The sequence below is a fragment of the Botryllus schlosseri genome, chromosome 2 (genome assembly GCF_051294905.1).
Source record: "Botryllus schlosseri isolate E-star chromosome 2, Bs_hap1, whole genome shotgun sequence".
Lineage (NCBI taxonomy): Eukaryota > Metazoa > Chordata > Ascidiacea > Stolidobranchia > Styelidae > Botryllus > Botryllus schlosseri.
Window position 1 is genome coordinate 5,178,868 of NC_137237.1, and position 26,538 is coordinate 5,205,405.

The window sequence follows — 26,538 nt, forward strand, 5'->3', positions numbered from 1 at the left end:
ATTGTGATGTTGGTCGTTTAATCAGCTTGTCAAATCAAGGTAGTGAGTTATATTTTTAATCCTGTTTACGTCTGTTCTAGCATTTAGTTAATTACTTCAAACGACGGATTGGCTTACAATGCGCCGCTACCAATTGCAATCAAGCAGTTCGAGGTCAGTCTCGGAGTGTAGAGTTTCATAATACTTTATCAATACCAACAATTTCTGTTTCAGGTTTCTAGGCACGCTGTTTATTTTATATTCGTTAACTTGCGGTAAGTACACGAATAAACAAACGTCAACTACATCCGTCATTTAAATGCTTCGGTTATAGGAGGGGACGGGTGTGCAGATTTACAATCATGGTGCCATGCAAACAGGAATTTTTGCCATGTCGATACCATGAAACGCAGTTGTCCCTTGACATGCAACACGTGTTTACCAGAAGGTATTTAAATTTGAATTTATAATAATTGCAAGGATTGATCAATGTTCCTAAGTGATGCGAAAACTTCAGTTTATTTGCTATTATAGAGTTGGAGAGAGCTTTGCATAAATTTACCACTAGTGGCTTATATTGATACTGCTAGATACGTATCACAAGGGCTTCAACAATCAATTGTATGAGTTTGTTGAATGCTTGGCCGTTCTCGCTCGTGAGTGGTTTTACTGGTGTAAAAAGGTTCCAGCTGCAAATCATGCTAGGCTAATCCGCCGCACGTCACTATGCAATGGTACATTCGAATTTTATAGTGTCCCGGCATGGTCGTTTTACAGCTGACCATTACTTCTGTAGCTGACCCTTTAATATCAAGACTCAGGGAATGGTCTTCGCTCGCTCTCGTATATTCACACATACGACAACGCCGGCGCAACTTGGGCGAGGATGCAGATTGCAGCACCTATAGCTAACCCGCAGAGATTCACAGAATTATGCATTCTGGCCAGTATGCCATTGCCGTTGCAGCTCTGGAACTACCCACCACATCACTAGGAAGCGGCAACTTTCCACCCTTTCTTTTTATGCAGTGAACTGTAATTTTCATTACTCCTTGAAATGATGATTCTCACGGAGATCAAAATTTTATATCAGCGAATAGTATATGGTCCGACGGAATCTCCTATAGAGGCGCTGCAGATACGTTAGTAAGCATATGTAATTTACTCGTTGGCAAAAGATGGAGTGTTTCGCTATCGACACAAAAGTCTCCTCGTTGCACTCTAACAATGTACCCAAAATCTAGAATGCCGGACAACATGCAGTCATAACTGTACGTTGGATAGTGGGCGGTTCGTCGAATGTACTTGCGATGACGGATATCGATTGAATGAGGATGGCACAACGTGCGACGGTATAATCAGCTGATGAACATTATGCGTAGACAAGAATTTAGGATTCGATTTTTTTTCTCTGCAGATATTGACGAATGTGCGGAAAACTTATTAAATTGCCTTGAAGGCGAAGTCTGTCGCAACTACGTCGGAAATGCAGCTTGCGAGTCTGACATCTGCGCCCGATTTATACCCCAAAATTTCATCTCATCAATCTCCTACGAAGACAAGTGCTGTGACAATAATAATATTGGTAATTACAGAACTCAAAGTTGATATACTGTATCATGCTCGTATGCAAGACTCTCTTGAACGTAATATACTATGCAACAGGCCAGTGCGGAAGAAACAATGTCCCCAGCGGCGGCAAGAGGGTAATCGGAGGCGAAGACTCCATGATAGAATTTTGGCCATGGCAGGTATCACGTGGAAATAGCTAGATCAATTCGTTTACGACAAAAAAACCAACAACCATGCCATATTTCCAGGCGTTTTTCTACCTGCAGTCAAATCAAAAATGCGGTGGTTCTCTTATTGACGATTCCTGGGTAATTTCCGCTGCACATTGTTTCGAGTAAGTTCGCAACCTGTGATGATACATTTCGCTGTGAAACATTGCGACTGTTATCGCCACAGAAATTACAACCTCGACGACATCGCCGCCTACAATATCACTGTGCTATTTGGATTAAAAGATACCGAAGACGTAACCTCCCTGTCTACGCAGCCTCGGCGTGTTGCTGAAGTAGGTTCACTGCAAAACCAGTCATGATTGGTATAATAACATATATAACTATTGATATTTTATCAGATCATCGTACCGGATGGGTACAAATTTCCAAATAATGATATCGCTCTAGTTCGTCTTGATCGTCCGATTGCCAGGAGTGATTTTGTGAGCCCTGTCTGCTTACCTAATGGTGAAACTCCCCCAACGGGACTCAATTGCTATATAACAGGATTTGGTACTACAGGTATGATCGCCATAATCAAGCCGTCTGTGAGTTAGAAGGAAATCACAATTGAATAGTATATAGTATTCATTTCAATACGAATATACTATTCAATTTGTGTATTGAAGTTCTGTACCCCCAAGAAGCTCTTTAAATCACAATTGGTACTGACATCGCTGTCGTTAACGTTAACCAACCCTTGCATCGCGTTCAATTCAACTCCAGTGCGGGCTATGTCTTGAAGGCTACTCGAAATATGCCATGCAATCCGGCGGCCGCGTGCGATCGTGACTATGGATTTTGCGAAGCAGTTCAAAAGTCCCTGTTAATTTCTTACCAATTGGTGATATATTGGGAGAGAAAGAGAAAGGGAGAGAGAGAGAGAGAGAGGGAGAAAGGCCTTTAGTTATCAATCGTGCAAATCAATAACATATATATCGAAAATGTAATTGCGTGAAATGGAATATAAAGAATTGTAGTGTAATTAATGTTTTAGGAGTCATTAGCTTGATCCCGTTTTTCCCGGCTTCGCGTTTCCAGTGAAAAGTAATGTAGCCCATGTGTGAACATTGGGTAGGCCTATGTAGCTGCTCGTGTATATAAAAATTAAAATCGAATCAACCAATGGTATACCATTATGCGATGTGATTCTTGTAATCGGATAACCTAGACGTAAAGTGAGCTACGTTTACCTTCACGGTGTTACATTTCCGCTACTAAGACACAAAAATCAATATTTCAATAATGCTTATATCTATTTTTATCTGGTCGAGTATTTGAAGGCTAATCAAATATTTGACTTGTTCAATGACATCATCGGTAGCCTAGCCTACTATAAAAGTTATTATGTGAAGTGACATCCTAATCGATATTTTATATTGCTCAAATGCTGTGATCAGTGATTCTCAAACTTGTGCATTGAGTGTATATAGCCTATACTTTCATGACCAAATTTCCAGCTCATGAACACAATTCTAAATACAGATGCAACAGTGACGCGTTTACCGAAGGTGGTGCAACAAGCTAATGTATCTATCGTTGATGACGAGATATGCCGATTAGCCTATAAGGATTTCCAGCATAAAATGGATCCCACAACCATGATCTGTGCAGGATATGAAGAGGGAGGAATAGATGCATGTCAAGGTAATTTAATATACCGGCTTTAACGGTGATATTCATGACGATTGTTTTATGTTTGCTATAATCAACATGGATCTCGATTTCGTTACAGGTGACAGCGGTGGACCACTCGTGTGCCAGAGATGCAACAGCTGTGACTGGTTTCTGGCCGGTGTCACGTCTTATGGAAGAGGGTGCGCCCTGCCAGGGGCTTACGGAGTTTACACGAGGGTGGAATACTTTGAAAATTGGATAGCATCAAAAATCGCGTCAGTCGATGTTACAAAACAGGCTTGCGAGGCTACTAGTAAGTTTCATCACACTTATATTCGTTTCTCAAATTATATTGGAATCTTGTAATTTTAGCATGGGGAGAATGGGGTCAGTGGAGTGATTGCTCCGGAGCATGCAGCGGTACTCAAACGAGAAGCCGACAGTGTCTAAATGGGATACCGGGGATTCCCGGATGCGAGGGAGAAGATACTGAAAATAGAGTTTGCACTTTACAAAATCAACGAAAATGGACTGAATGGTCTGACTGCTCCTTGACGTGCGGGGGAGGTCAGCAGACGCGCACCAGAAGCTGTATGGGTCCAGCTTTAAAGACTCGCACTCAGCGACGAGTAAGTTTAACGATCAGTTATTGCGAGTGTGATCCGTCCCACTTGACATGTATAACTTTACACAGGAATGTAACACGAAAACATGTGTGAATTGGTCGACATGGACCAGCTGGACGCCTTGCCCAAGCTTGTGCGGCCAAGACGACAGAATGAGAACACGATCATGCGTTGGTGGGAACGTCGGAGATTTGGGATGCGAGGGTTCTGCAAGACAAGAAGAAAAATGCGTTCTAGGTATGTCTGTTAGCAAACGGACCTAAGTGCCCCAAACAGATTAATATATTTCGATGTCGATTTGATAGATCCTACGTGCACGGAATTCGGCCCGTGGAGTGAGTGGTCACCCTGTTCCAAAACATGTGGCGGAGGGACCAGCACAGCAACGAGGGAGTGCAACGGCGCGGCGTTCGGTCTATCGTGCATCGGCGAAGCCATAAAGATACAAACCTGCTCAACACAAGCATGCGGGCAAGTCACACAATGGTCGCCGTGGAGTGAATGCGACAAATCGTGCGGTGGCGGTGAACGATCGAGATTTCGTTCGTGTGTTGGAGGTGATGACTGCTCAGGCGATTTGACGGAGACCGAAGTTTGCAATTCGCAAACATGCATAATGTGGTCCGAGTGGTCTGAATGGTCCGATTGTTCGCAAACATGTGGAGGCGGTTCGAGAACAAGATCACGGTACGAACAGAACTTCGGAATATTTCGCTAGGGGGTCAACGTTATCATATCCTAATTTCAGGATATGCGGAGACGGTTTCCTTAATGCTGGTATGTGTCAGGGATCGGCAAATGGGGCGCAGCTTTGTAACACGAACGTCTGTGAAGGTATACTGTTCCGCTGTTGTTAACATAATAGATGTACAGGCCTGCCATTCGCATTTCTCAATTGATAACGCAGCTATAAGCATACCAAACTTCATGAATGCATTATCATCAATTCATTCAAAGACTTTTCATGTGCAGAAGCGTCATCATGCTCGGATGTTTGCATTACTTACGTAGAGTCCGGATACTGCTCCCCACAATACAAAGACTGGCTAGCCGGATTTTGCGGGACTGGATGTTGCAGTAAGCAATATTATAGAATATATACACAAATGTTTTCAATTGCATCTCTCATTGCATCAATTCACTCAATTCAATTCTTTCAGCACCCAGATACTGTCAGAACAAATTTGCTCAGTGCGATTTATATGATATCAGCAGCTGCGTGGAGCAGAATTTCGCAAGGAATTGTCTACGAAAGTGCGGATACTGTGCATAAAAAGATGTACTTCTAACTTACTGCAATTCGTATGCTCGCAATTTAGTCTGATATAGTTTATGAGTTTATCGTGATTGTAATAGATATAGTGACCAGGGGGATATACATTTCCTAATCGACAATATTATTTGTTTACTCGTCATATTGTGTGTCTTACCTACTAGATTTTCACCATGTGATATGCACTGTTTCAGTCTTTTGTAACTATTTTATAAGAGCACGCAGTCATTACAAACATTTATCTATACACGCCTATGCTATATATATATGATTGGTCAGGCATTACGACAGGAAAATCTTGATTTTCAAAAACTAGCATGTATGACGGTCACAAAGTAGCGTATATAGGTAAATCTTCGTTAAGCGAGGGGTAAATTTTTCCCACTCACACGACAACGTCAGTGTTTATATGCTGTTCAGGAATAGTAGAAGCTTAACACATAGCGTACTAGCAGAATTTTGAATTACCTGTAAGCGTACTAACAGAATTTTGAATTACCTGTAAAATGGTCATTTTTTCGTAAGGGACGGTATTACAAAACCCACGCAGAGAGGCCAATAACAGGATTCACATTTGACCATATTCGTAGCCAGAACTAATATTTTGAAAGTACAGTGGACATTTTAGGGAGCGGTTATATCTTTTATTTAATTTAAAAAATTGTGAAAAATCAAAAAGCACATTATTCCCGTCTAATGATTCCGGAATTTCGCAATTTAGTGAAAACAGGAATTTGTGACAACATTTTAAGGTAGTCCTATCTTTAAGATCTTAAACTTTGAATTAAGTACTGAACCACGAGTCTTGGGTGAGTTTTCAAATGACGCTGTCAACAAATATAGTTCTAGAGCGTAGCCCAAATCAAACAGACCCAACTAAACGTAAAACTCCTTCGGTGAGACGCATGTCTCCTTTCACGAGGTGCAATATTTTCCTCTGTGAATTGCATTTGTATCACAGGGGTAAGATTGTAATCTACGCCCCGTTGTGTTCTGGCGCGGAGGTGGTTGGCGCCGAAGGGCAGGTGCCTAATAGTGATACTTCGCCGGTTGCACGACCACAGACTAATGCATCCAATAATCCGAAAGCGTTCCTATAATTCCATCGTTTTCTCGTAATTTCGAATACAGACAGATTCAATTCAGTAACGTATGCTGTAGTTTTCGGGAGGGGTTACGCACATCAAAACTTAGTAAAAAAATACCATCCCAAAATCGCGCGGAGTGCGAAGAAAAATTGTTGGAAAAAGTTGGATATATCTGTCCTAAAATACTCTTATTTCATGTTCATCATGCAGGGAGAGAGCACGCAGCAGTTATAGTCCAAATATATTATCAATTGATGTAACGAGATGAACATGAATTCTAGAAATGCGGTGCAGATTTCTGCCGAATTCGGTTAAATGAACTAGTGAACGAATCATTATGGTTCAATTCCTACAAACAATGAAGTATATTTTGGCGTCGGTTTGATAGACAGAGAGAGAGGGAGGGAGGGAGGGTGAAAGAGTGCAACCGCGTGGCGTTCCGGTTATTTTGTAGCGGGAAGACATAAGCCTACTCCACGCCACCTTGAGGTGAATTCTCACAAAACGTCGTAGTGGAACGAATAGGACATATCGACGGAGGCGGTGAACGGTTGAAATTACGTCTGACTTGGATATGATGCCTGTTCAGTGTTCAGACGAGCCAATACCGAAGTGATAGCAATTCGCAAACGTGCATAATGCATTGGCCTGCCTTTTCGCAAACATGCAGATGCGGTATAAGAACAAGATTACGATAATAATATGATTTCGGAATCTGCGAGTCATGGTGTCATGGGATTTCAACTTCGCGATGTGCAGTGATGGTTTCTTAATGACAGTACGTGCCAGGCGTCGTCGAATGAGGACAAGCTGTGTATAACAAATATCTGAGACTGCACACTGCACAGTTACATTTTTTTATGTTTTGGAGAGATGTCTGACATTCGCACCTCATAATCGATAACGAACTATCACACAAGATTTCGGTCTAGATTTGCTCCGACGAAAATATCGAGACAGAGTGAACATGGTAACACATAAATTTGGACAATGTCGTTTTAAAGTGAACATTTTTGAGTCAAATGCTTCAATTTAGTTCAGTGGTTCTTAACCTTGCCTCCAGCGCCCCCCAAGGGGCGATTTGGATTTTGAGGGGCGGAAATGCTCAGGGGGCGATATGGGGGACGCTGGGTTCAGGGGGGAGGTGTGGGGGGCGCTGAAACAAAATGTCTTCGCAGTAGATGGTGTAGTATAGTAAAAAAAATTTCAAAGCAAATTAACATTCGACAAAACATGTCAAATCTCGAATTTTTTCGACGATGTATGCTACATATGTTTTCTCAAGAATTACACATCATTTTTTGGCGATTTATACAAGTTTTTACTTTTTTTCGCGCTGCGCGCGAATTACCGTTGCCAAATTTTTGGTTATTGGTACCCTTTCCCCACGACAAAATACGCATTATTTATCGAAAATAGAAATAGGCATTTCGGCGTCGGCCATTACCACGCCACGATGCACGAAGACATATGAAGTTTCGGCCCATATGGGACTCTGAGAAGAGTGCCAAAACATCGTCAGTGAGAAAACCTTAGCTGAAAAGGATTTCCCTCATTTCCATATAAATATGTCTAATTGTGCTTTGGGGCCTAAATGGCGCGTGCCGAGTTATCATGTCGAGACAATCTGAACCCCACAGGACAAATAACATCCATCAGAGAAAAAATATTTGCCAGTGAAGAAATACCAATTTTGAATCGTGTGCTTATTTTAATTTAGTACGTTTATGCGATTTCAATATCTTTTGACCATATAGCGGATAGGTGGTCACGAAATAACAACATGCAACGAAGTAATTGTTCCAACTGGCCCGCGCGAATATGTTTAATTATTAATTACGTGCCCTACATTTTCCAAGACAACATCTCAATCAGCGCTGCCGGTAAATTTTATTACGCAGGCTGAGATGATAAATAATTATAGCGATATATACATATGCAATTACCAGTATTCTTAAGCGATTCATTCATCAATTATAGAAAACTTTCGCGCCTAGGCGACCAAGCCACATAAACTTTGCTCAACATCGAAATCACGCGACGCAAGGGTCTTGGGGGCGATACCCACAGAAGTTTGGTTTATCACCCTATCGGGGCCCAAGACCAACGTTTTTAGGGGGCTGACGAAGTGCTGTTACGGCCCTACCTCTTACCCTCAGTCCTTAAAATATGGGGGGGGGGGCTAGAGGACGGAAAGTTTTGAAAGGGGGCGCTGGAGGAAAAAGGTTAAGAACCACTGATTTAGTTGGATAACAAGTCCAATAACCGATTTTGTTGTATAGTTCAGGTTTATACACGGGGTGAATCAGATGACTCAAATAGCTTATCAGTAGGGCAAGTTTTTGCAACTTTTGCAATTTTTTTTTACAGCTTCCGACAGTTTCCTAGATACTCAGAATCTATGTACTTTGATGTTCTTTTACACAGCTTGGAGGGATTATATAGTGCAACTTTTTTCTATTTTTCATACCAATTTTTACTGCAACTTTTACCAAATGTTGCGTCAAAACGTAAAGGAGTGATTTAAAAACATGCTATAAATTATTTTTAGTATGGTTCTATTCTCTTTGATTTGCATAACAAAGAGCTATATGATGGGTTAGCTGCATCTCACTGCGTTGTCCATGACACAATGGCTTGCAAGCAAGGAGTTCAACTACCGCTGCTAAGCACGACCGTGTCCGAACAGTATGTAAATAGATCGCTTTATTAATTCTGCCATTTAAATTTGAGATAGTTTCCCATTTTACGAACGCCCAGGCGAGACCGCCGAAAATTACATTTTCACTGGGTCACCTTAATCAGGCTGTTATGGATTTTGTTGAAGTAGCCAAGAGTGAGCTTTTCTGCAACGCCTTAGGTCAAGTTTGCTTACCTAGGGGGTTTGGGGTGGGTTATTCGACTTTTTAGGGGGAGGTGGTTATCGCTATGCTGCTTGGCTTTGTTGGAGAAAATTATTCCCGCATCGCGTAATTTTCTTGGTGTGTACCGGGAAAAATATTATTTTGGGCTTTCCATGGCCTACTAAAAACTAGTAGGCCATGGGCTGTCTCACCAGAATGTCCGTGAAATGGCAAAGTAACAAATTTTGACGGCTCTGCAGGAACTAGGTTATACAACGGAACCTTTTGAGTATCTCCTACCCAGTTTATTCAACAAAAATTATAAATGCAACTTTTTACTGCAACTTCTGTCAAATTTAAGTGCAACTTTTCTCGCGATTTTACTGCAACAAAAACTTGCCCTACTTATCAGTAATGAATATAAATTTACCGAGGCTTATCGCAGCAAAGTTATTATTATTAACAAACATCATATGCCGTTTTTAATCCCCCAAACCTATATCATATCGTTGAAATAAAGTGTCGACCAAGGTGTTGACCGAAGGTGAAATGGTTCATACCGAAGTAATCTGTTCTCTAATGCGTGGCATTACTTGACGGAAATCTCCTGCCGATGTAAAATATCATCAAAATTATATTATTGCATATAATCTCCGAATATAGGTATTGTTTATTTTTCGAGAATAGGAAGAAACCACCACTTATTTAGTTCCGATGACGTTAACAATAAGTGAAGGGCAACCTCTTTATCGAGTTCCACAATGACATTCTTTCTTACGCCTGCCCCCGCAATAGGTCTTTTGCACCCAGTGATATCTGCTAGTGCATCAAGCTGATGTATACTAGTTTGAGTAATTCATGTGATTTGATTTGAGTTGACGCTTTGTTATTATTCTCAGGTAGGCCAAATCATCATGACATTGCACGACGCACATTATGTAATATAATACTCGATGTAATAGCAGTAAGTCATTTTCTGACGAATTAGGCAAAATGTCGTGTTGGTGGTAATTGTTCATTAGGTTTGACCAATCTCATATCCTCTGTGAGTCACACAGTTGACTATGAAACCGATACTTTCCGCATTCAACCCAACACCGAAATTACCCAGTCGAAATTACGCGAAACCACAGGTAAACCGCGCGACAGACCATCGACATACCAACAAGTGTGTTCATTTAAAGCAATATAAATATATACACTTGATATGAGATGACGATCATGAAATAGAAGCCGAAGCTAATGCGATTTATTTTTGAAGCGATATGACGCGAATTTTGGTTGATAACATGCAATCAGCAGGCTAGTCTAACGTTAGTTTCGACCACCGATCACCCGGGGCACTATATGATACAGGGTTCGAGTTCACCTGAAGAATCGGAGAGGTTCTAGTAGAAATTAAACGCAGCTCCATACCAATTGCACGTATTCTATTTCATTAAACAAGAAAGACATCAGAAATTGTCTAACGCAAATGACAAAGGGATTGTAATTTTTCGTATTAGTAAAGAGAAGAGATGAACATACGTCTTGCGATCACAGGAGCAGTATTAGGGATTTTCCTATTAGGGGCCCACAGGATAACTGCAGGTAAATATACTGGTCTAAGAAATAAGGCTTGACAGTTATTACGATATGAATACAGCCACACCAGCAGGACCATGTCCCGAAGAACAAGCTTTTTGTGCAACAGTCGTGGGAGTGTGCGATAGCGAAGAAACAAAGAAATTATGTCCGCTAACTTGCGACGCATGTTTGCCTTCGAGTAAGGTTCAACGAAAGATTTCCTACAAGTCGATGGTATTTTTAATGGCAATTTGTTTGAAAAATCCCAGTATGCCAAGACTGCCAGCAGAATTGTACTTTGTATGACGACGGGAAAGAGTACGCATGTACGTGCAACAAAGGATACAAACTTGACGAAGACGGCGTAAGCTGTTCAGGTTCTACTAATACCATGGTTTGTAACGGAATATTTCCCTAATTAACAGATGTTGATTTAGATATCAATGAATGCGCGGAAAGCCCGCATATCTGTGGGCAAGAGGACGTTTGTCAGAATCATGTAGGCAGTTTTGAATGTAAAGCCGACAAATGCAAAGTATATCACCACAAAAATTATGTAAGATCTTATTCCTATCCCGCCGAATGCTGCAAAATGTCGAAAGGTAAATAATAATGATTTTCTCGAAGAATGGTATCGTTCCAATCGAATAACTGCGTGTTTCTGCATCTACTAGGAAAGTGCGGACAAAATAATCAAAACAGAAACTCACGGGCACTGCGAATTTCCCACGGAGAGAGTGCTTCAGCTGGGATGTGGCCTTGGCATGTAGGTTCTTGTTCGTTTCGTGGTGTTGGCAGTAATCTTACGGTTAAGACTCAAGTGCACGATCTGCATTAAAGTGCATGGATTATATTACTAACACAAATCGAGATGCTGTGGATGAAAAATGTTTCCTTCTATATGTCACCAACCTGGTAAAAATATTTTTTAAAAAGTGAAACAGCAATCACTACCTACGATGTAAAATTACGAAGGAGGATTGAATGCGCGAGGATATGACATTATACCACATGTCACAAATATCTTTCTTAGAATGCGACATACTCAATGTACTCCATTCATAACAGGGGCCGGTTAGTCATACCATGCGTTTTCTTATTCCTATACAGGCAATGATCATCATGAAAGATCAATTGTGTGGTGCAGCTCTAATAAGCGATAATTGGATTGTCACCGCAGCACAATGTTTCAGGTTGGTTATTTTGATTTAGGGAAAACTTGTGTTTAAAAATCATTTCCCTGTATCGCATAGGTCAATTAGAAATGGAAGGCGCGTAAACGGCATCGAAGTGCTATTTGGCGTAGTTGATCGGAACCGACTGGATAGCCATACAAGTCAGGAGCGGCAAATTATTCAGGTGAGAAGCGTGTGTCATTATGTCGAGATGCAAGATTAGCGTTTAGTTGCGGGAATCCATGTCACCAAGAGCCATCTCCAGGTACGCAGTCGAGCATAACATGTCCAGTCCACAGTGTTAGCGCAATTTAAATCAATATAATTTTATTGCAATTTAAATCAAAATAATTTTATTAAGGTCTTTAAGCATAGCAAGTTTAAATTTCCTCTGCACGACATCGCTGTCGCAAAGCTTGATCGCCCGATAAAAGAAAGTGAGTTCGTTAGACCAGTATGTCTTCCAAATGGAGAAATGCCCAAAGTCGGTACTCGCTGTTTCGCAACGGGCTTCGGAGTAACAGGTCAGCTCCTCCTTCTTATTATTTTAATTTGACTTTATAAATTTCAAAACGCTTCGCAGGACCGGGTGTGTTTAATCCGTCTGAAGAGCTCCAGCATGTTGACCTGCCAATAACTGACATCACGGCATGCAGAGAAGCGTACAAAGGCTCGCCGAACAAAGTTAACACGAGATCTATGATGTGCGCAGGAGGCGATAAAATAGGAAAAGATACATGCTTGGGTAAATGAGTGTCACCGTGTCAAAAATTACAAATTGCCTCTGCCTATTGTATTATTGTGACAATCGATAGCGATCGATCTACACCCGTCATAAGTGTCCAAACAAATGATCAAATTATGTCCATATCCCTAATTCTTGACATTCAAATTCATACTGATTTTTTATCATTCCTTTTTTTGTAGAAGAGTGATGGGATCTTTACCGTAACGTTATATTTTCTAAGAAAAGCTAAATTATAGTCAAGACCGCAAGAAGAACTTTACATCGTTGTGTCACTTACGAACCCATATAGCATTTTCCACCGCGCCAAGAGGTCGGCATCTGCAGACTGAGATACTAAGGCGGGGTGGGCAACCGGCGGCCGTAGAAGGATATTTGTGCGGCGGTAGATACGTGATTCAATTAGTATGTGTTGACGGCCGTCGACATGCAAATTGAATTTACGAATTGACTCCTGAATTTTTGATAGATTTATAATTATCTTAGAATTTTCTCCCATGTAGAAATACCAACTTGGAATCGTGTGCTCCTCATAAAATTAAATTTGTTTCTGGCACGTTTGGTAGATTCCAATATCTTTTTCACAATACCGACAATCCTGATTGGAGGTCAAGAAATAACAGCATGCAACAAAGTGACAACGATTGGCCCACCCGAAGATGCACCATCATTTATAAGTTGCCGAAAATTTCCGAAAACACTCCATCAATCAACTCTATACCGGTGAATCTGATTGAATGGGCAGAGAAAGGATAAATATGTGACAGTAATATGTGAAACTACAGATATTAATGACGAAATGCATTCGTGAAGCTGAAAAATTTTTCGCGCTTCGCGAGATCATATAGCGGATCACGGTCACTATTCATAACATGAACATTGAACACTCGCAATTTCGGTGCGTATAGTTATCAGATATGAAAAGTAGGTTAGTCCGGGGTTCACAGAAAATGAGCATGGACAGTTTAACACAGTGGTTCTCAACCTTTTTGTCTTCGCGGACCCCTTTCGGACCGTGACGGACCCCCGCGGACCCCCACGACGTTTTAGATCAAATCTAGCTCAAATATCGTGCAATCGTCAACTGTCTCGTGCAAATGATAACTGTAGGCTTGGTGATGAACAGCAACAAAATGAGTCTTCTTGAGAATAAGATCATATGATCATACTATTCACGTAGAAATTGGGTTGACTATTATTTCAAAGCTTATTCTGCAACTGCATTTTTTGAAATAAGTGGTCGTGTCTTGAAAATCCGCCCCTTAGCTTTGATATGGACGAGTTGTGGTAGTGGTGTAGAATGCAATTATAACGCTTAACGCTTCCGACGACACATTCGGGGCATGATCGCAACAAACATGGCACCAAAATTGACAAACAAATTCATTTAATGAGGATATAACGTCACGCCTGGCCATCTAGCAGCTTATCATGAAGTTATTATGGAAGTAGTGGCTGTGTATATCACAGGAGAAAATGGATTTTTGTAAACATTTGAAAGTCACCGTGATTGACCTTACTCATCCAATATTCTTTCCCAATCCCCACCAAAACATCTCTAAACAGCAAAATGTTTGTATCAGTAGGTTATTGGCAATTTAGCAATTAAAATGATTCTGCACTGTAGGATATTTGATCTCAAATGACTATTCCGTTGATCTGGGCACTGGAGTTTTACTAGTAATGAACCGAAACTGCCTCGTGATTTGCCGAATTTAAAAAAAATACAAATTAGGTTAATAAATATTTCGAGGCTTCGCGGACCCCCTGAAAATGCTTCGCGGACCCCCAGGGGTCCGCGGACCACCGGTTGAGAACCGCTGGTTTAACATTTGGCGTCCGTCTAGTTTAGTACGACTATGCCCTGGAATGCGGCCGTACTCTATAAATAAATAATCGAAATGCGGCCTTGAATAGCAAAAAGGTTGCCTTCCCCTGTACTAAGACATTCAAATTCGCTTTCTAATGTTCAAGGTGACAGTGGAGGGCCATTGGTGTGTCAGCGATGTGATAGCTGTGATTGGTATCTGGCTGGTATCACTTCATTTGGGTCGAAATGCGGTTCATCAAATAGTAGGCCTGGAGTGTATACAGAGGTCGCATATTACGAAAACTGGATTGCGTTAAGGACAAAAGAAGTAAAGGCGAAAAAAGGTTCTTGCAGGCCAGTTCGTGAGTAGCCGCGAGACTTATAAATATATGGCTATATATCTAAGGATGAGTGATTCATTCAGAGTGGTCCCCATGGGGTGACTGGACAAATTGCGATACATCTTGCGGTGGAGGCACCAAAACTCGAATTAGAGTGTGCTCCGATAGAAGCGCGGTAGGACTTCCAGGCTGTCTTGGAAATTGGTTCGACAGCCAATCCTGCAACACGCAGCCATGTGGAGTAGGCCCGTGGTCTGAATGGTCGGATTGCTCGGAAACGTGCGGCGGGGGACAGCAAACGAGGGCAAGGAAATGTGACGCCATCAGATGCAGACAAATTACAACGGATAGTCGTGTGAATACATAAAATACATTGCATTAATCACAGTTCTCGGTATTCAGCTCTGTCTAAAATGTACAGGTCTGTAATGAGCAGACGTGCCCACAATGGGGTCGGTGGTCACGTTGGACAGCGTGTTCTCGAAGCTGTGGAGGGGGCACAAGAAGTCGAAGTCGGTCTTGTGAAAACGAAATCAATGGCGTGTGTGGCGGGCCGCGGAGCGTCACTGAGAACTGCAATGAAGGTATACCAAAGAGGTTTCATCTATCAATCAGAGATTAAAATTAGGCTGTATATATTTCAGATCCGTGTTCAAAGTGGGATAACTGGTCCAGGTGGACCGAGTGTAATGAAGTGTGTGGTGGAGGCATACAGATATCTAAGAGAGAGTGCGATGGGGGTGTATCTGCTGTGGACTGTAAAGGAAAGGCTGAACGATCACGGAAATGTAACACACAGCCATGTAAGTTACAACGAGAAGATTTACGAGAAACACCTCGAAATCGTAACCATTGCTTTTAGGTACGTTTACCGACTGGAGTGACTGGACAGAGTGCTCAACGTCATGTGGACCTGGAATGCAAGAAAGGCAACGATCGTGCCGGAAAGGAACATGTAGACCGGACGACTTTGGATCGTTAAGAAGGGAAACTAAGAGTTGCAATCTCGTGGAGTGCACTGGGAGATGGTCTGAATGGGATTCATGGAGTCAATGTACAAAGTCCTGCGGCGGTGGAGTACAAACGAGATCAAGATCGTGCGAACGTGGACTAAGATGTTCAGAAGGCGTAGGAAACCAAGAGCGGGAATGCAGCATGAACGCATGCATTGGAGAATGGTCGAGCTGGTCACAATGGTCACCGTGTGACGCAACGTGCGATTCGGGGAGAGCTGTCAGAAGTAGAAATTGCGACGACGGGATAGATTGTCCCGGAAAATCACAACAGAGTAAGGAATGCATGTTGAAACCCTGTTCGAAGTGGTCGCCGTGGACGCAATGGTCCGAGTGCGACCGCTCGTGCGGCGACGCTAACAAAAAGCGGCAAAGATACTGCGAGCATGGAGATGAATGCAGAGGGGAAAAGGAACAGACAAAAGAATGTCTGTATAAAGAGTGTCCTACATGGTCAATGTGGACCGAATGGTCACCGTGCTTGGTTACGTGCGGCGGTGGACTGACTAAACGGGAAAGAACTTGCCTGAATGGTCCCGGGTGCGTCGGAGACAAAGAGGGTTTCGAAATATGCAACGAAAAGTCATGCGAAACGTGGTCTGTTTGGACTGAATGGTCACAATGTGACGCTACCTGTGGAAACGGAAATCGTGTAAGGACGAGATCATGCCAGAATGGAGAGAGTTGTGCTGGAGTTCCGAAACAGACAGAGGCATGTCAAATCACACGCTGCCCAACATGGTCCGATTGGTCTGACTGGTCCGCATGTTCGAAGACATGCGGTAAAGGGGAAAGATCTAGAAACAGGTATGTGCTACGCAGTGGTGGCTTTTGGGGTGGCCGAGGTGGGCGGAAGCCCGGGGCCCCCTGGTCGAAGGGCCCCCCTCTTTGGTTGTAGCGTTTATTTCACGGGTTGTAGCGAATAGACGTGGAAATCAAGAATATTGTTATTAAAGTCTCATATCACGACAATCATGAAGTCTCTGCATGCCTGTTAAATTGGTAGGCTTTTTAGGGGGGTCTGGGGGGGCGGAGGCCCCCAGAAACTTCGATTACATACTTATAGGGCCCCCCGGATGTCTCGCCCAGCCCCCCCCCCAATCGTAGGGTCACCACTGGTGCTACGTTTTCTCTTGGAGAGTACAGTCCGGCTATGCTTACTGCTGTAGACCATAAACCGTGAGATATATCAGTCATGGCCAGGCCGTGTTATTTTTGCCATGTGCCGAAAATAGCCAATTTTTGGCATTTGTCAGATTTTATTTTTGGCAGTTTAGGCATCGCCAGGAATTTGTATTTGTATACTCGAATTAACGAAGTGAAGCACTGTATAGTTTAATACTTCATACCAAACGAAAGTCACAAAACGTGCAGTATACACTTTGTGTCATCAAACAGCGACAATAAAAACCGGATTGACAACGGTGTTGGAGATTCAATTCACCAAATTCAAAAAACGACCGACTGCTTCTGCGCAATATCGAATCCGAATAGTCGATTCGATTTGCGTGCATAATTTCCTGCATTCACACAGATCACAATACCACTTATGATAACAATTCAAAATCACTGCTGACACATTTTAATCTCAGACCATCACTCGCCAACTGATGTTCCGAAATCACGAGTGGCTTCAATATTCAATATAATATGAAAAAATATCCAATGGGCTAACAAAAAAAAACACTAAAGGGCCGAATATTTGCAAGCCTGTGTATGGTACGCTTTTTGACGCCGGAGGCACTTTGCACTGTATAAGTGGGTATGTTCAACTGTTCATTGATGAAACTATATATATCCCTATTGTCCAACGGGACACAGTTTATCAGTGCACCGTATGCTGACATTTTCATTAACAAGTTGAAAGTAAATGGAATTATATATACGTATTCGGCTAAATGCAGCATGGGTCGCGCGTGTCGGCTACATGAGGTCACAAAGCTGTGACAACAGAAAATACCTCGTCGTTGAGCTATACACCCGATATTTTCATTCCTACAACACAGATCCCTTGGACGGTAGACCGTGGCCTTCAGAAGGAATCACGCCGTTAGCGGACCTCAATTTAGGAATTTAGTAATACACACTCGTTTTGTCACTTCATGTAGACTCATTTCAATACTTGATGAAATTTCTATCTAAAACGTTTGTAAAAATCTATATTTTCAAAAAGCCTTATTTTTTTGGCTTTTGAATTTTTTTGGCAGTTTTGGAATCTGGTTCCCGAAATGCCAAAAATAACACGGCCTGGTCATGAGATTTTAGTTGGCTTTAACTGGTTCGAAAATCACGATTTGAACAGTCATCGAAAAATAATCTATGTAGGTACCGAAACTGTGTAGAATCGAAAAGTTAAGTGCTCAAAATATCTGTGACAGAACATAACTAATAACACCGAAAGGATATTATGAAACCATATCGCGGGATTTTTACAATGGGGAATTAAAGTATTATGGTGAATCCCGGATAATTTGATTACGAAATGTAGGCTATGCCTGGATAAATGAAATACAGACAATTTGCGTTTTATCTATCCATATGTCATTATACAGAACGTGCAACGTATTTCTTAATGAGGATGCTAAATGCGTTGGAGACAACCAAGAAACGCAAGAATGCTCCACTGAAATTTGCCCAAGTAAGCGCATTTACGTTATCAAATTCGTCATTCGCACGTCAACTACGACATGTTAAATACATAGGTCAATGCGACGAGCTCTGCGTAGAGCGAGTTAAGGTTGGAGCATGCAGAATATACAGAGACTGGATTTCTCGAATTTGCCATCCTGATTGTTGTGGTGAGAATTGCTCCAAGTTATTACATTGAAATAGATTTTCATGCCGTCACCACACTTGTATATCGCGCCAGCCAATAGCATGAGTTATAAATAGACTTGAGTTCGATTGGAGATATGGATGGTAATTGTAACAACGAAAATAGCGACAGATGACGCGTATCAGTCAAGTCGATCGAATCATATTGATCGTATGTTACATTGTTGCAGGCTGCGACACGGAACTAACGAAAAATGACATGAATTTATGAATGCGTATTTAACAAAGTGTCAAATTTCTGTTACACTCAATGACTCGACTAGTTATGTGTTGTTTGTCGTATTTTTTGCGATTATACCCGATTGTGTCGTCGGAAGCGTAACACGTTATTATTACATTCGCCACCACTTATCTTTGTGGAAATGGATTTTCGGCACTCGTTCATATCAAATCGAAGGCGCGGATTTTCAAGACACGACCACGTATTTCAAGAAATGCAGTTGCAGAATTCGCTTTGAAATGATAAAAGTCAACCCAATTTCCACATAAATAGTATGATGTTATTTTCGAGAAAAGTCAGTTTGTTTCTCTTTATCACTATAGCCTACAGTTGCACAAGACGGGTGACGATTGAACGATAACACTGTGCTCCGTTTGAAAAGTATTTCTCAAAGGTCAAATACGTTTTAACTGTTTTCGAATCAATTTTTTGCGCTGAACTCAAAAATGCAAACAGTTTTTTTCAATCAGGTCAAGTTTTTTCTTCATCACATATTCAATTATGCTAGCTTTGGTCATTATTGTACATGTACAAAAATAAATTAGGTTCTGCGGTAGCTTAATTGGTTATGCATGTTGTAAATTTTTGCAAGATGGTATTTTTATTTGAATTTAAGGTATTTGCCATGACAGCCGTTTTAGATACTACTAAAATATAATAACACAGTTTAAATAAAGGCACTTACAACCAACCAAGCATAATTTTGTTCAATGGCGCTCAACCTAACAGAAGAAGGTATATATTGATATGTTACACTGTAGACACGTAAACACTTTTAACATCACAAATGTGTTCTGAATGCGAAATCCTTGCCAACGTCAATGTGTGAAGTGTGAAATGGAAACGAAGTATTCAAAATAGCTTAACAAAGTAAGCGTTGTGCGGAACCTATGATAAATTAAACTGATACTGAAACTGATACTGATATTCCTACGATCAATACAATCTCGCACCCCTTTCTCGTGATATTACGAAATATTAAAGAGAGAAATCAGATCGCTGGCAATCTCAACGGATAGTTTGATGGCATTGAAGGCTATTGCTATTGAGGAGAGAATTCTCAAATATTAAATTCGGACAATAGACGATATACAATAGATATACCATGGGCTGGAGGTAAATCGCGCGAAGCGCGAAAAAAATTCAGTGAACAGCGATTTTGCGCCCTCCACTTTGAGAACCACTGCTACAGGGAATGGTCTTCGTCATAATTGAAATATTTTCTAAACTTTTCATCATAGCATCATTGCTAAATCCTTTTTATGACGTCACAAATCTCAATCGCATAACCCTGAAAGCCGCAGTTTTCGGACATTCAGAGGCAATTTGCCAAAAATCTTGACCTGATTGAAGAAAACGGATAACAGTTTTGGATTCAGCATCAAAAAGTACACTAAGAACCGTCAATACTTTAGCGACCTTAAAATTAACGCAGCGCAGTGTAATTGAAGTAAATTTGAACTAAAACTTCGGGGGTCCGCGCATTGGCGGAGCCAGGGGGGCGAAAGGAGCGGTCACCCCAAAAAAAATGTTTGGAAAATTTTCGTAAAATCAATAGATATTACAGAATTTTGGGGCAGATGAATGCAACCTAAAATTTTTCTTCGCGCTTCGCGCGATCTAGTGTCCATACAAGTCTTGTGTTTTATTATCGGTATCCTGAAAAAAATTTCTTCCGGAAATACCCGTTATTGAATTTAGCTGCATTCTCAATTATGAGAATACAACAGTACCAGTAGATACACTAGAGTAGCCCGAAGTCGTTGGGTGGATTGAGTCTAGGGGTGTCAGTTCAGTTTGGGGGTTGGGGACTGTTAGTTCCGGCAATTTCCGTTCCGCGACACAGGAAGACATATAAAGTAGACAACATGCGAGTCATCCGCAAAGTGCGCTCCCAGAATGATTGACGGCCATAAAACCGACGCATGTTTTCCGAAGCCTTCGATATAGATTTTCAGGTACTTAAATGGCTGGCGCCTAATGTACTCAGCCCCTTCCGACATAAATGCGACTGGCACAGGAAAATATCGCCACCTCCCGTTAAAAAGTGCTAATTTGAAGTCGCACGAGTCTGATCATAGGAGTTTTTTTTAATTTGGTCTGGTATGTCTCAGCGATTTCTATCTTTAAAGTAGCGTCAATCTTTACCAGAGGTTACTAAATAACCGCGCTTCAACGAAGTAATTAATAAGAATGGACACCACTTGCTCATATAAACGCAACAATATCATTGATCAAATTCTTTCATTTATAAAAAAAATTTCACGCTCCGTGCGACTAGGCCCGAAATTCACACTGATTGTTCATCACTTAATGTCAGCGATTTGGGCTCGTCCGTGAAACGATCGCCTAATACAAGCCATAGTTGGCAACTGGAACTTTCCATAGGGTGTGTGTGTGTGCGCCTGTGCGTCTAAGACTCGTTCGTATGTATAAAGGGTAGTGATGAAATTGCCCACGACAGGATGTACGGTTCTGCGAGGTGTTCCCACAGGGTTGCTCCCTTAAACTAGGGTTATTATATTTTGGAATCTGGAAAAATGGACTCTTTTATCAACTCAGAAAAGTTAGTTGATCAAAATTGAAATCAGTCAATTTCGCTATTTCTGCTGAGAAATTTGGTAAGATGACTAAAAAAAAGGTAGTCGTTTTCGATCGAACCACGAATTTCGTATTTAGCGTTATTTATGGCCATTTTCACTCGAATCTATACATTATCTTAGCTGTAAAAGCTGTAAAGGAGGACTTATTGCCAGAAAGGAGGACATTTAGGCGTCCCCGGAGGACATTTTCAAAAACCTGAAAAAGAAGGACCCTAAACTCATAAAAAATTTGCCCCCCCCCCCCCGAAAAAAAAATAATTCTGGCTTTGCGTGTGCGCGATCGCTTGAGTGGTGACAGATTTTTTCGCAAGTCATGAAGTAACAGCAATAAATACCAACTGTCCCGTCCGGCGCTCACCTTCTAGAAACTCGAAATAGTCTTGCCTTGTGGTATGAACATATAGTTCAGGATGTATAATTAAGTGCCCTGAATGTTCGATGACACCACTTCTATCAGCCCTACCAGTAAATCTGATAATGAAAACGTATTTGCAGTATGCAAGTAACAATATAATGAACCAATATAATTCATGAACAATGAAAAATTTTCGCGCCTCGCGCGAAAGTGTTGACGCCCAAGTTTTCCGCAATCATCATATTATCACATTACTTCATGTCTGTGAGTAAAATATATGTAAAACGATCGCCTCAGATATTGTGTTAATCATCCAATAAATGCCCAAAACCATCGTTTTTTACCTATTTTTTCCTTATCTTTAAGGAGGGGGTCTTTTACGTTATCGAATTTTTCGCCCCCCTCAAATATTTTTTCTGGCTACGCCCTTGGGTCCGCGGGAGTCCTTAACCGTCCAAAAGGGGTCCGCCAAGACAAAAAGGTTGATAACCACCGCGTTACAACAACTATAACGTTGACCCCTTAACCAAGGGGTGGCCAACAAGTGGCACGCGGGAAGCTGCGGCACACATGTCGCCCACGATAAGATTTTGAGTGGTATGCGGGGTTATTCTCGAAATTAGCTATAATATCAAAAAATATATATTACCCAGGTAATTTATTGTGAACTAACAACGCCAACCAAAGTTTAATTAGTCTGACCGCAAAAGTTGGGATGTTGATGACTAAAATATCAGTTCCGGCGCATTTGCCTAGCCAGGGGCCAGCCGCATTTTTCGTAGATTTTTGTATATGACCATTTGGCCATAGAGTAGAATATTTCATGGTAGACTTATTTGACTTGATATTTTTCTTAGCACTTCGCGCGATGTATTGCCACTCGAAGTCTTGCTTTTAGTATTGGAGCCCCCTCCATAAAATTCAAAATTTAAAATACCCCCAATTTACAGTATAGAGTCGAACTATAATCGCGACTTCGCGTCAGAACTGATAGACGCATGTACACCGATATCTTCGATATTGATATCCAAGCGTCGAATAATCCCGCCCTTGTCAAATGAGCCCAGAGGTATATAGAGGAAGAGACTCGCAATATATCCAAGTAACATTATTATTGACCGAATTCATTCAATAACTATGAAAAATTTCGCGCTCTACGCGGCCACGGCATCCCTGCACCCTGGGTTTTCATGACATGACGGTAATCTATTTGGATGCGTAGTAATATAAGTCTTGTTTCACCGTTACCTAATCCGGTTCGCTTCTATCTGACGACTTAAACCGGTCATCAATATTCAAGTGGCCCGCGCAACGGTTCGTAAATCGCATGTGGCCTGTGGGCCGAAAAGGTTGGCCACCCCTGTCTTAACCTTATGCCTGCTGATCCGGTGACGCCTGTCGCGAAGGAGAAATTTGTTTTAAGTTACCAGTGTCCTGTTGCCCACAACTTGCTCGATAGACGAGGACCCACTTCGGTTCATTAAAGGGGGCCAGTGCCGCGCTCGTCCCGAAACCGTTTCCGGATCAGATATCAACACGTCAATTTAAATTCACGATGCAGTCAGCCACTATCAGACATCATTACGTCCCCTACCAAATGAATACCGATTCAGATATTGGTTATATCCGTTACCATAGACCAGGGGTGTCAAACTCAAATTGCGTCGCGGGCCGGATTCAAGCTTTCAAATCGCTCGCGGGTCGGATCAGTTAACTGATTCCAAAATGTTACCTTGTGCTCTTGCTTTTCACTTGAATACGTTAAAAGCATATATAGATAATATGCGGATCGGTTTTTAAATTAGGAGTAGCAAGTCGCATAACCTCTATTCGCGAACAATGTGATTGGCTAAAATACGATGATTGCCAGTTGAATACAGTTAAGAACTGCTGAAACAGTGGCGTTAACGAAGATTAGTAGCCACATTCTGTGCTCCCTTTGATTTAGTCGTAGTCTGGCGTTGGCCCTGCATATGGCTTGCGAGGAATACAAGATATTTAATAGGAAACGCGGACGTTAGAGTTTGGTTTATTATTATTAAACCACGAGTCCGGTTTCTCTGATGTCTGGGGATATATTGGGTCGAAATTGACACAGCAGTGCGACCATAAATCTTTCAATTATATTTTGTGCCACTATTATATTTTGCCTGTCTATAACGGTTCCGCATTGGCGTTTTCGCTTCTGTTGAAGAACTATCTTTTTGGTCCATATTTGAATAAAACTACGAACTTAGTGTGCACATTTTGCCTTCTTGACATTGGATGTTGATTTCACCGACTTGTTACTATAGTGGTAACTAGAGTGAAACCACAGCGCTGTAGTCGGGTAATGGGCATTATAAATATGGAAGTATTTCCTGCAAAATATCTCAACATTTGTCACAAATTTGCTTGAAAATCTATATAAGAAAATTCAATCTACTCAGAATTGCTTCGCGGGCCGGATGAAATCGTCTGGCGGGCCGGATGCGGCCCGCGGGCCGTATGTTTGACACCCCTGCCATAGACTGTTCCTAATCATCTTCAATGAATTATTAATATTAGCCAAATTCAATCGGTTGAGCATCTGGGTTCGACATATCTTTAGTAAACTTAAGCCAGGTAATACGATTAAATAACATATTTACGGTGTACAGGTCCAGCACATTGCCGGGATGAATCACCTCGATGCCAAGAGGCTGCAGCAGCAGGATATTGCGGCGATCCCAGCGTTTTACAGAGCTGCCTGGTGTCATGCGGTCTATGTTAGTATCTGTTTGTGCTACCTTACATCTAGAGCTAACTCTGTACAAATAATATTTTTTCGTACATTTTCATTGAATCTCTCTTTTTTCCGAATACATACTGTCGACGAAGGCCTCATGAAATTCAGTCAAGATGTGATTTAACAGCAGACTTTCCAATGTTTAGGATATGATGCAAATAGATGCGTAGAAACGATTGAGTGATTTCTTGAGTTAAAACACCAAAGTGATAAGAGGTATCACGGTGTGAGTGGACGTCATCAACGCACAGGGGCATTTTAAGTGGGTGTATCGTACATCGCAAGATATACCACGTTAATGGGTAGTGCCAGAGACCGCATTACGAAAGGCCTATAAAGAGCTATCACCATAAATAGATAGGTTTATCGTTCAGTCCCTGGTTGACCGAATGTACAAATATACGGTGCAACGTTGATCTCAAGTCTACCCAGCTTGGAAGTTATTTTATTTTATAAGTAGATTACGCAGCCGCTTACCAATGAAGAGTCCAACTTGGGATACCTATGCAGTTATTCGATCAGATTTTATTCAACAAGCAGAGCTTAAACAGTTTAACATAGCCTACTCTAAACTTGCTCATCTTTATTACGATTAGTATTACTACAGGTTCAGTGCATTGCGTGGAGTGCGGTGTTTGAGTTTTGAGTGAATACTATAAGTGTGAACCGTTCCGAAAAAGATTGGCAAGCTTTGCGCTATATAGCAGGGCTGGGCAAACTGGGGCTCGCGAGTCGCATGCGGCTCTTTGCGCCTTTGATTGCGGCTCTTTAATAATTGCACATGCGCTTCGATATTTTGCTAGAGAAATTTAACCTGATTATAAATTGATTCATTCTTTCACGTACTAATAATATGTGTATCTTTCCTTATGGTTTACGGCAGGGTTACTATATTTTTGTGGCTTAAATTCCGGATACTCTTTAGCGCCCACTAGCGGGTTTTACAATGGGTGTGAATACATTGTCAGTCAATATGACGTCACACTAGCTTCGCCTATTATTCGTATACACTATACAGGAATGGAGTGGAACATAGGTTCTGAATTGGGCAACAAATTTCTTCGCGGGTCGGACGCGGTCGTCTGGTGGACCTTATCCGGTCCGCCGGTCGTGTACTTGACAGCCCTGCTATACTGTTAGATCGGCACGGTTATCTGGCAAACACTTGTTGGATAATCCCGCCTGTGCGAAAAATTATCCAGACGACAGATTTCGCCTACTCGGAAAGGGTCGCTCACACTTTCATTTGTGCGCCTTGGAGTCGACTTTTATCAAAATACACCAGCCAAGGCTGTGTCAACAAAAAGAGTTCGTGTATCATCTAAAAATAGTACATTGAACGCTCTCGTATTCGACATTTCGTGCTGGTGACGTCATATTTTGTGTTACGATTGTTGATATACGCTGTTCTTTCGAATTCTCTACTAGTTGCTGACGATTACCCCTGACGAGTGTCAGCCGAAAATATTCGGGTTCATTTTAATATGAATATACTATTCAATTATCTGATTGTGTGTTGTAACCAGGTCCGAAACAGCATTTTCAGTCCCCTTCCGCCTCAGAAAAGCACTGATCTTGGGCTCACCATAGGGTAATCGATGCAACTTCTTGGGGGCTTACTATATGCATCTGGTTATCACATTTTGTGAATGAATTCTGTCAATAATATCGGTTCTTCCATATACTACTACAAAATGCACTGGCAGGTTGCACATGCGGTGGTTTCAAACCGTTTTTGGTCGCGACCTCATTTCTAATTTGAAAATGTTCGGTGGATCAGCTCAAATGGATAGCTTGATGATTACAGTAAAAGTTCAGTTTGCCCAGACTTACTCACGGCCTATTTTGGAAGCTGATAACATCCAACATCGTCGCGATCCCCAGAATAAAGGCAAACG

At 41.6% G+C, this 26,538-nt stretch overlaps 1 protein-coding gene across 1 annotated transcript; it reads left to right on the forward strand.

The window, feature by feature from the left end:
- On the forward strand, positions 1-24,743 carry LOC145460066 (uncharacterized). The gene is made up of 35 exons (XM_080338470.1): positions 1-153; positions 214-254; positions 314-427; positions 1,224-1,331; positions 1,397-1,564; positions 1,645-1,730; positions 1,800-1,885; positions 1,948-2,056; positions 2,123-2,285; positions 3,249-3,410; positions 3,499-3,693; positions 3,753-4,009; positions 4,075-4,243; positions 4,312-4,693; positions 4,755-4,840; positions 4,979-5,083; positions 5,167-5,273; positions 6,822-6,856; positions 10,721-10,800; positions 10,856-10,975; positions 11,046-11,153; positions 11,214-11,378; positions 11,451-11,542; positions 11,887-11,969; positions 12,030-12,135; positions 12,313-12,475; positions 12,535-12,696; positions 14,671-14,868; positions 14,931-15,202; positions 15,269-15,431; positions 15,492-15,650; positions 15,710-16,667; positions 18,413-18,498; positions 18,563-18,658; positions 24,513-24,743. Exons 1-35 carry the CDS (start codon positions 119-121, stop codon positions 24,623-24,625), a joined length of 5,532 nt encoding a protein of 1,843 aa, XP_080194596.1. The 5' UTR covers positions 1-118; the 3' UTR covers positions 24,626-24,743.
- Positions 24,744-26,538: the final 1,795 nt, after the last annotated feature.

Excerpts from the sequence above, each read along its gene's own strand:
- LOC145460066 (XM_080338470.1), top strand. The coding sequence starts at position 119 with ATGCGCCGCTACCAATTGCAATCAAGCAGTTCGAG. Across the intron at positions 154-213 it reads TTGCAATCAAGCAGTTCGAG|GTTTCTAGGCACGCTGTTTA; the intron begins GTCAGTCTCGGA and ends TTTCTGTTTCAG. Across the intron at positions 3,411-3,498 it reads AGGAATAGATGCATGTCAAG|GTGACAGCGGTGGACCACTC; the intron begins GTAATTTAATAT and ends ATTTCGTTACAG.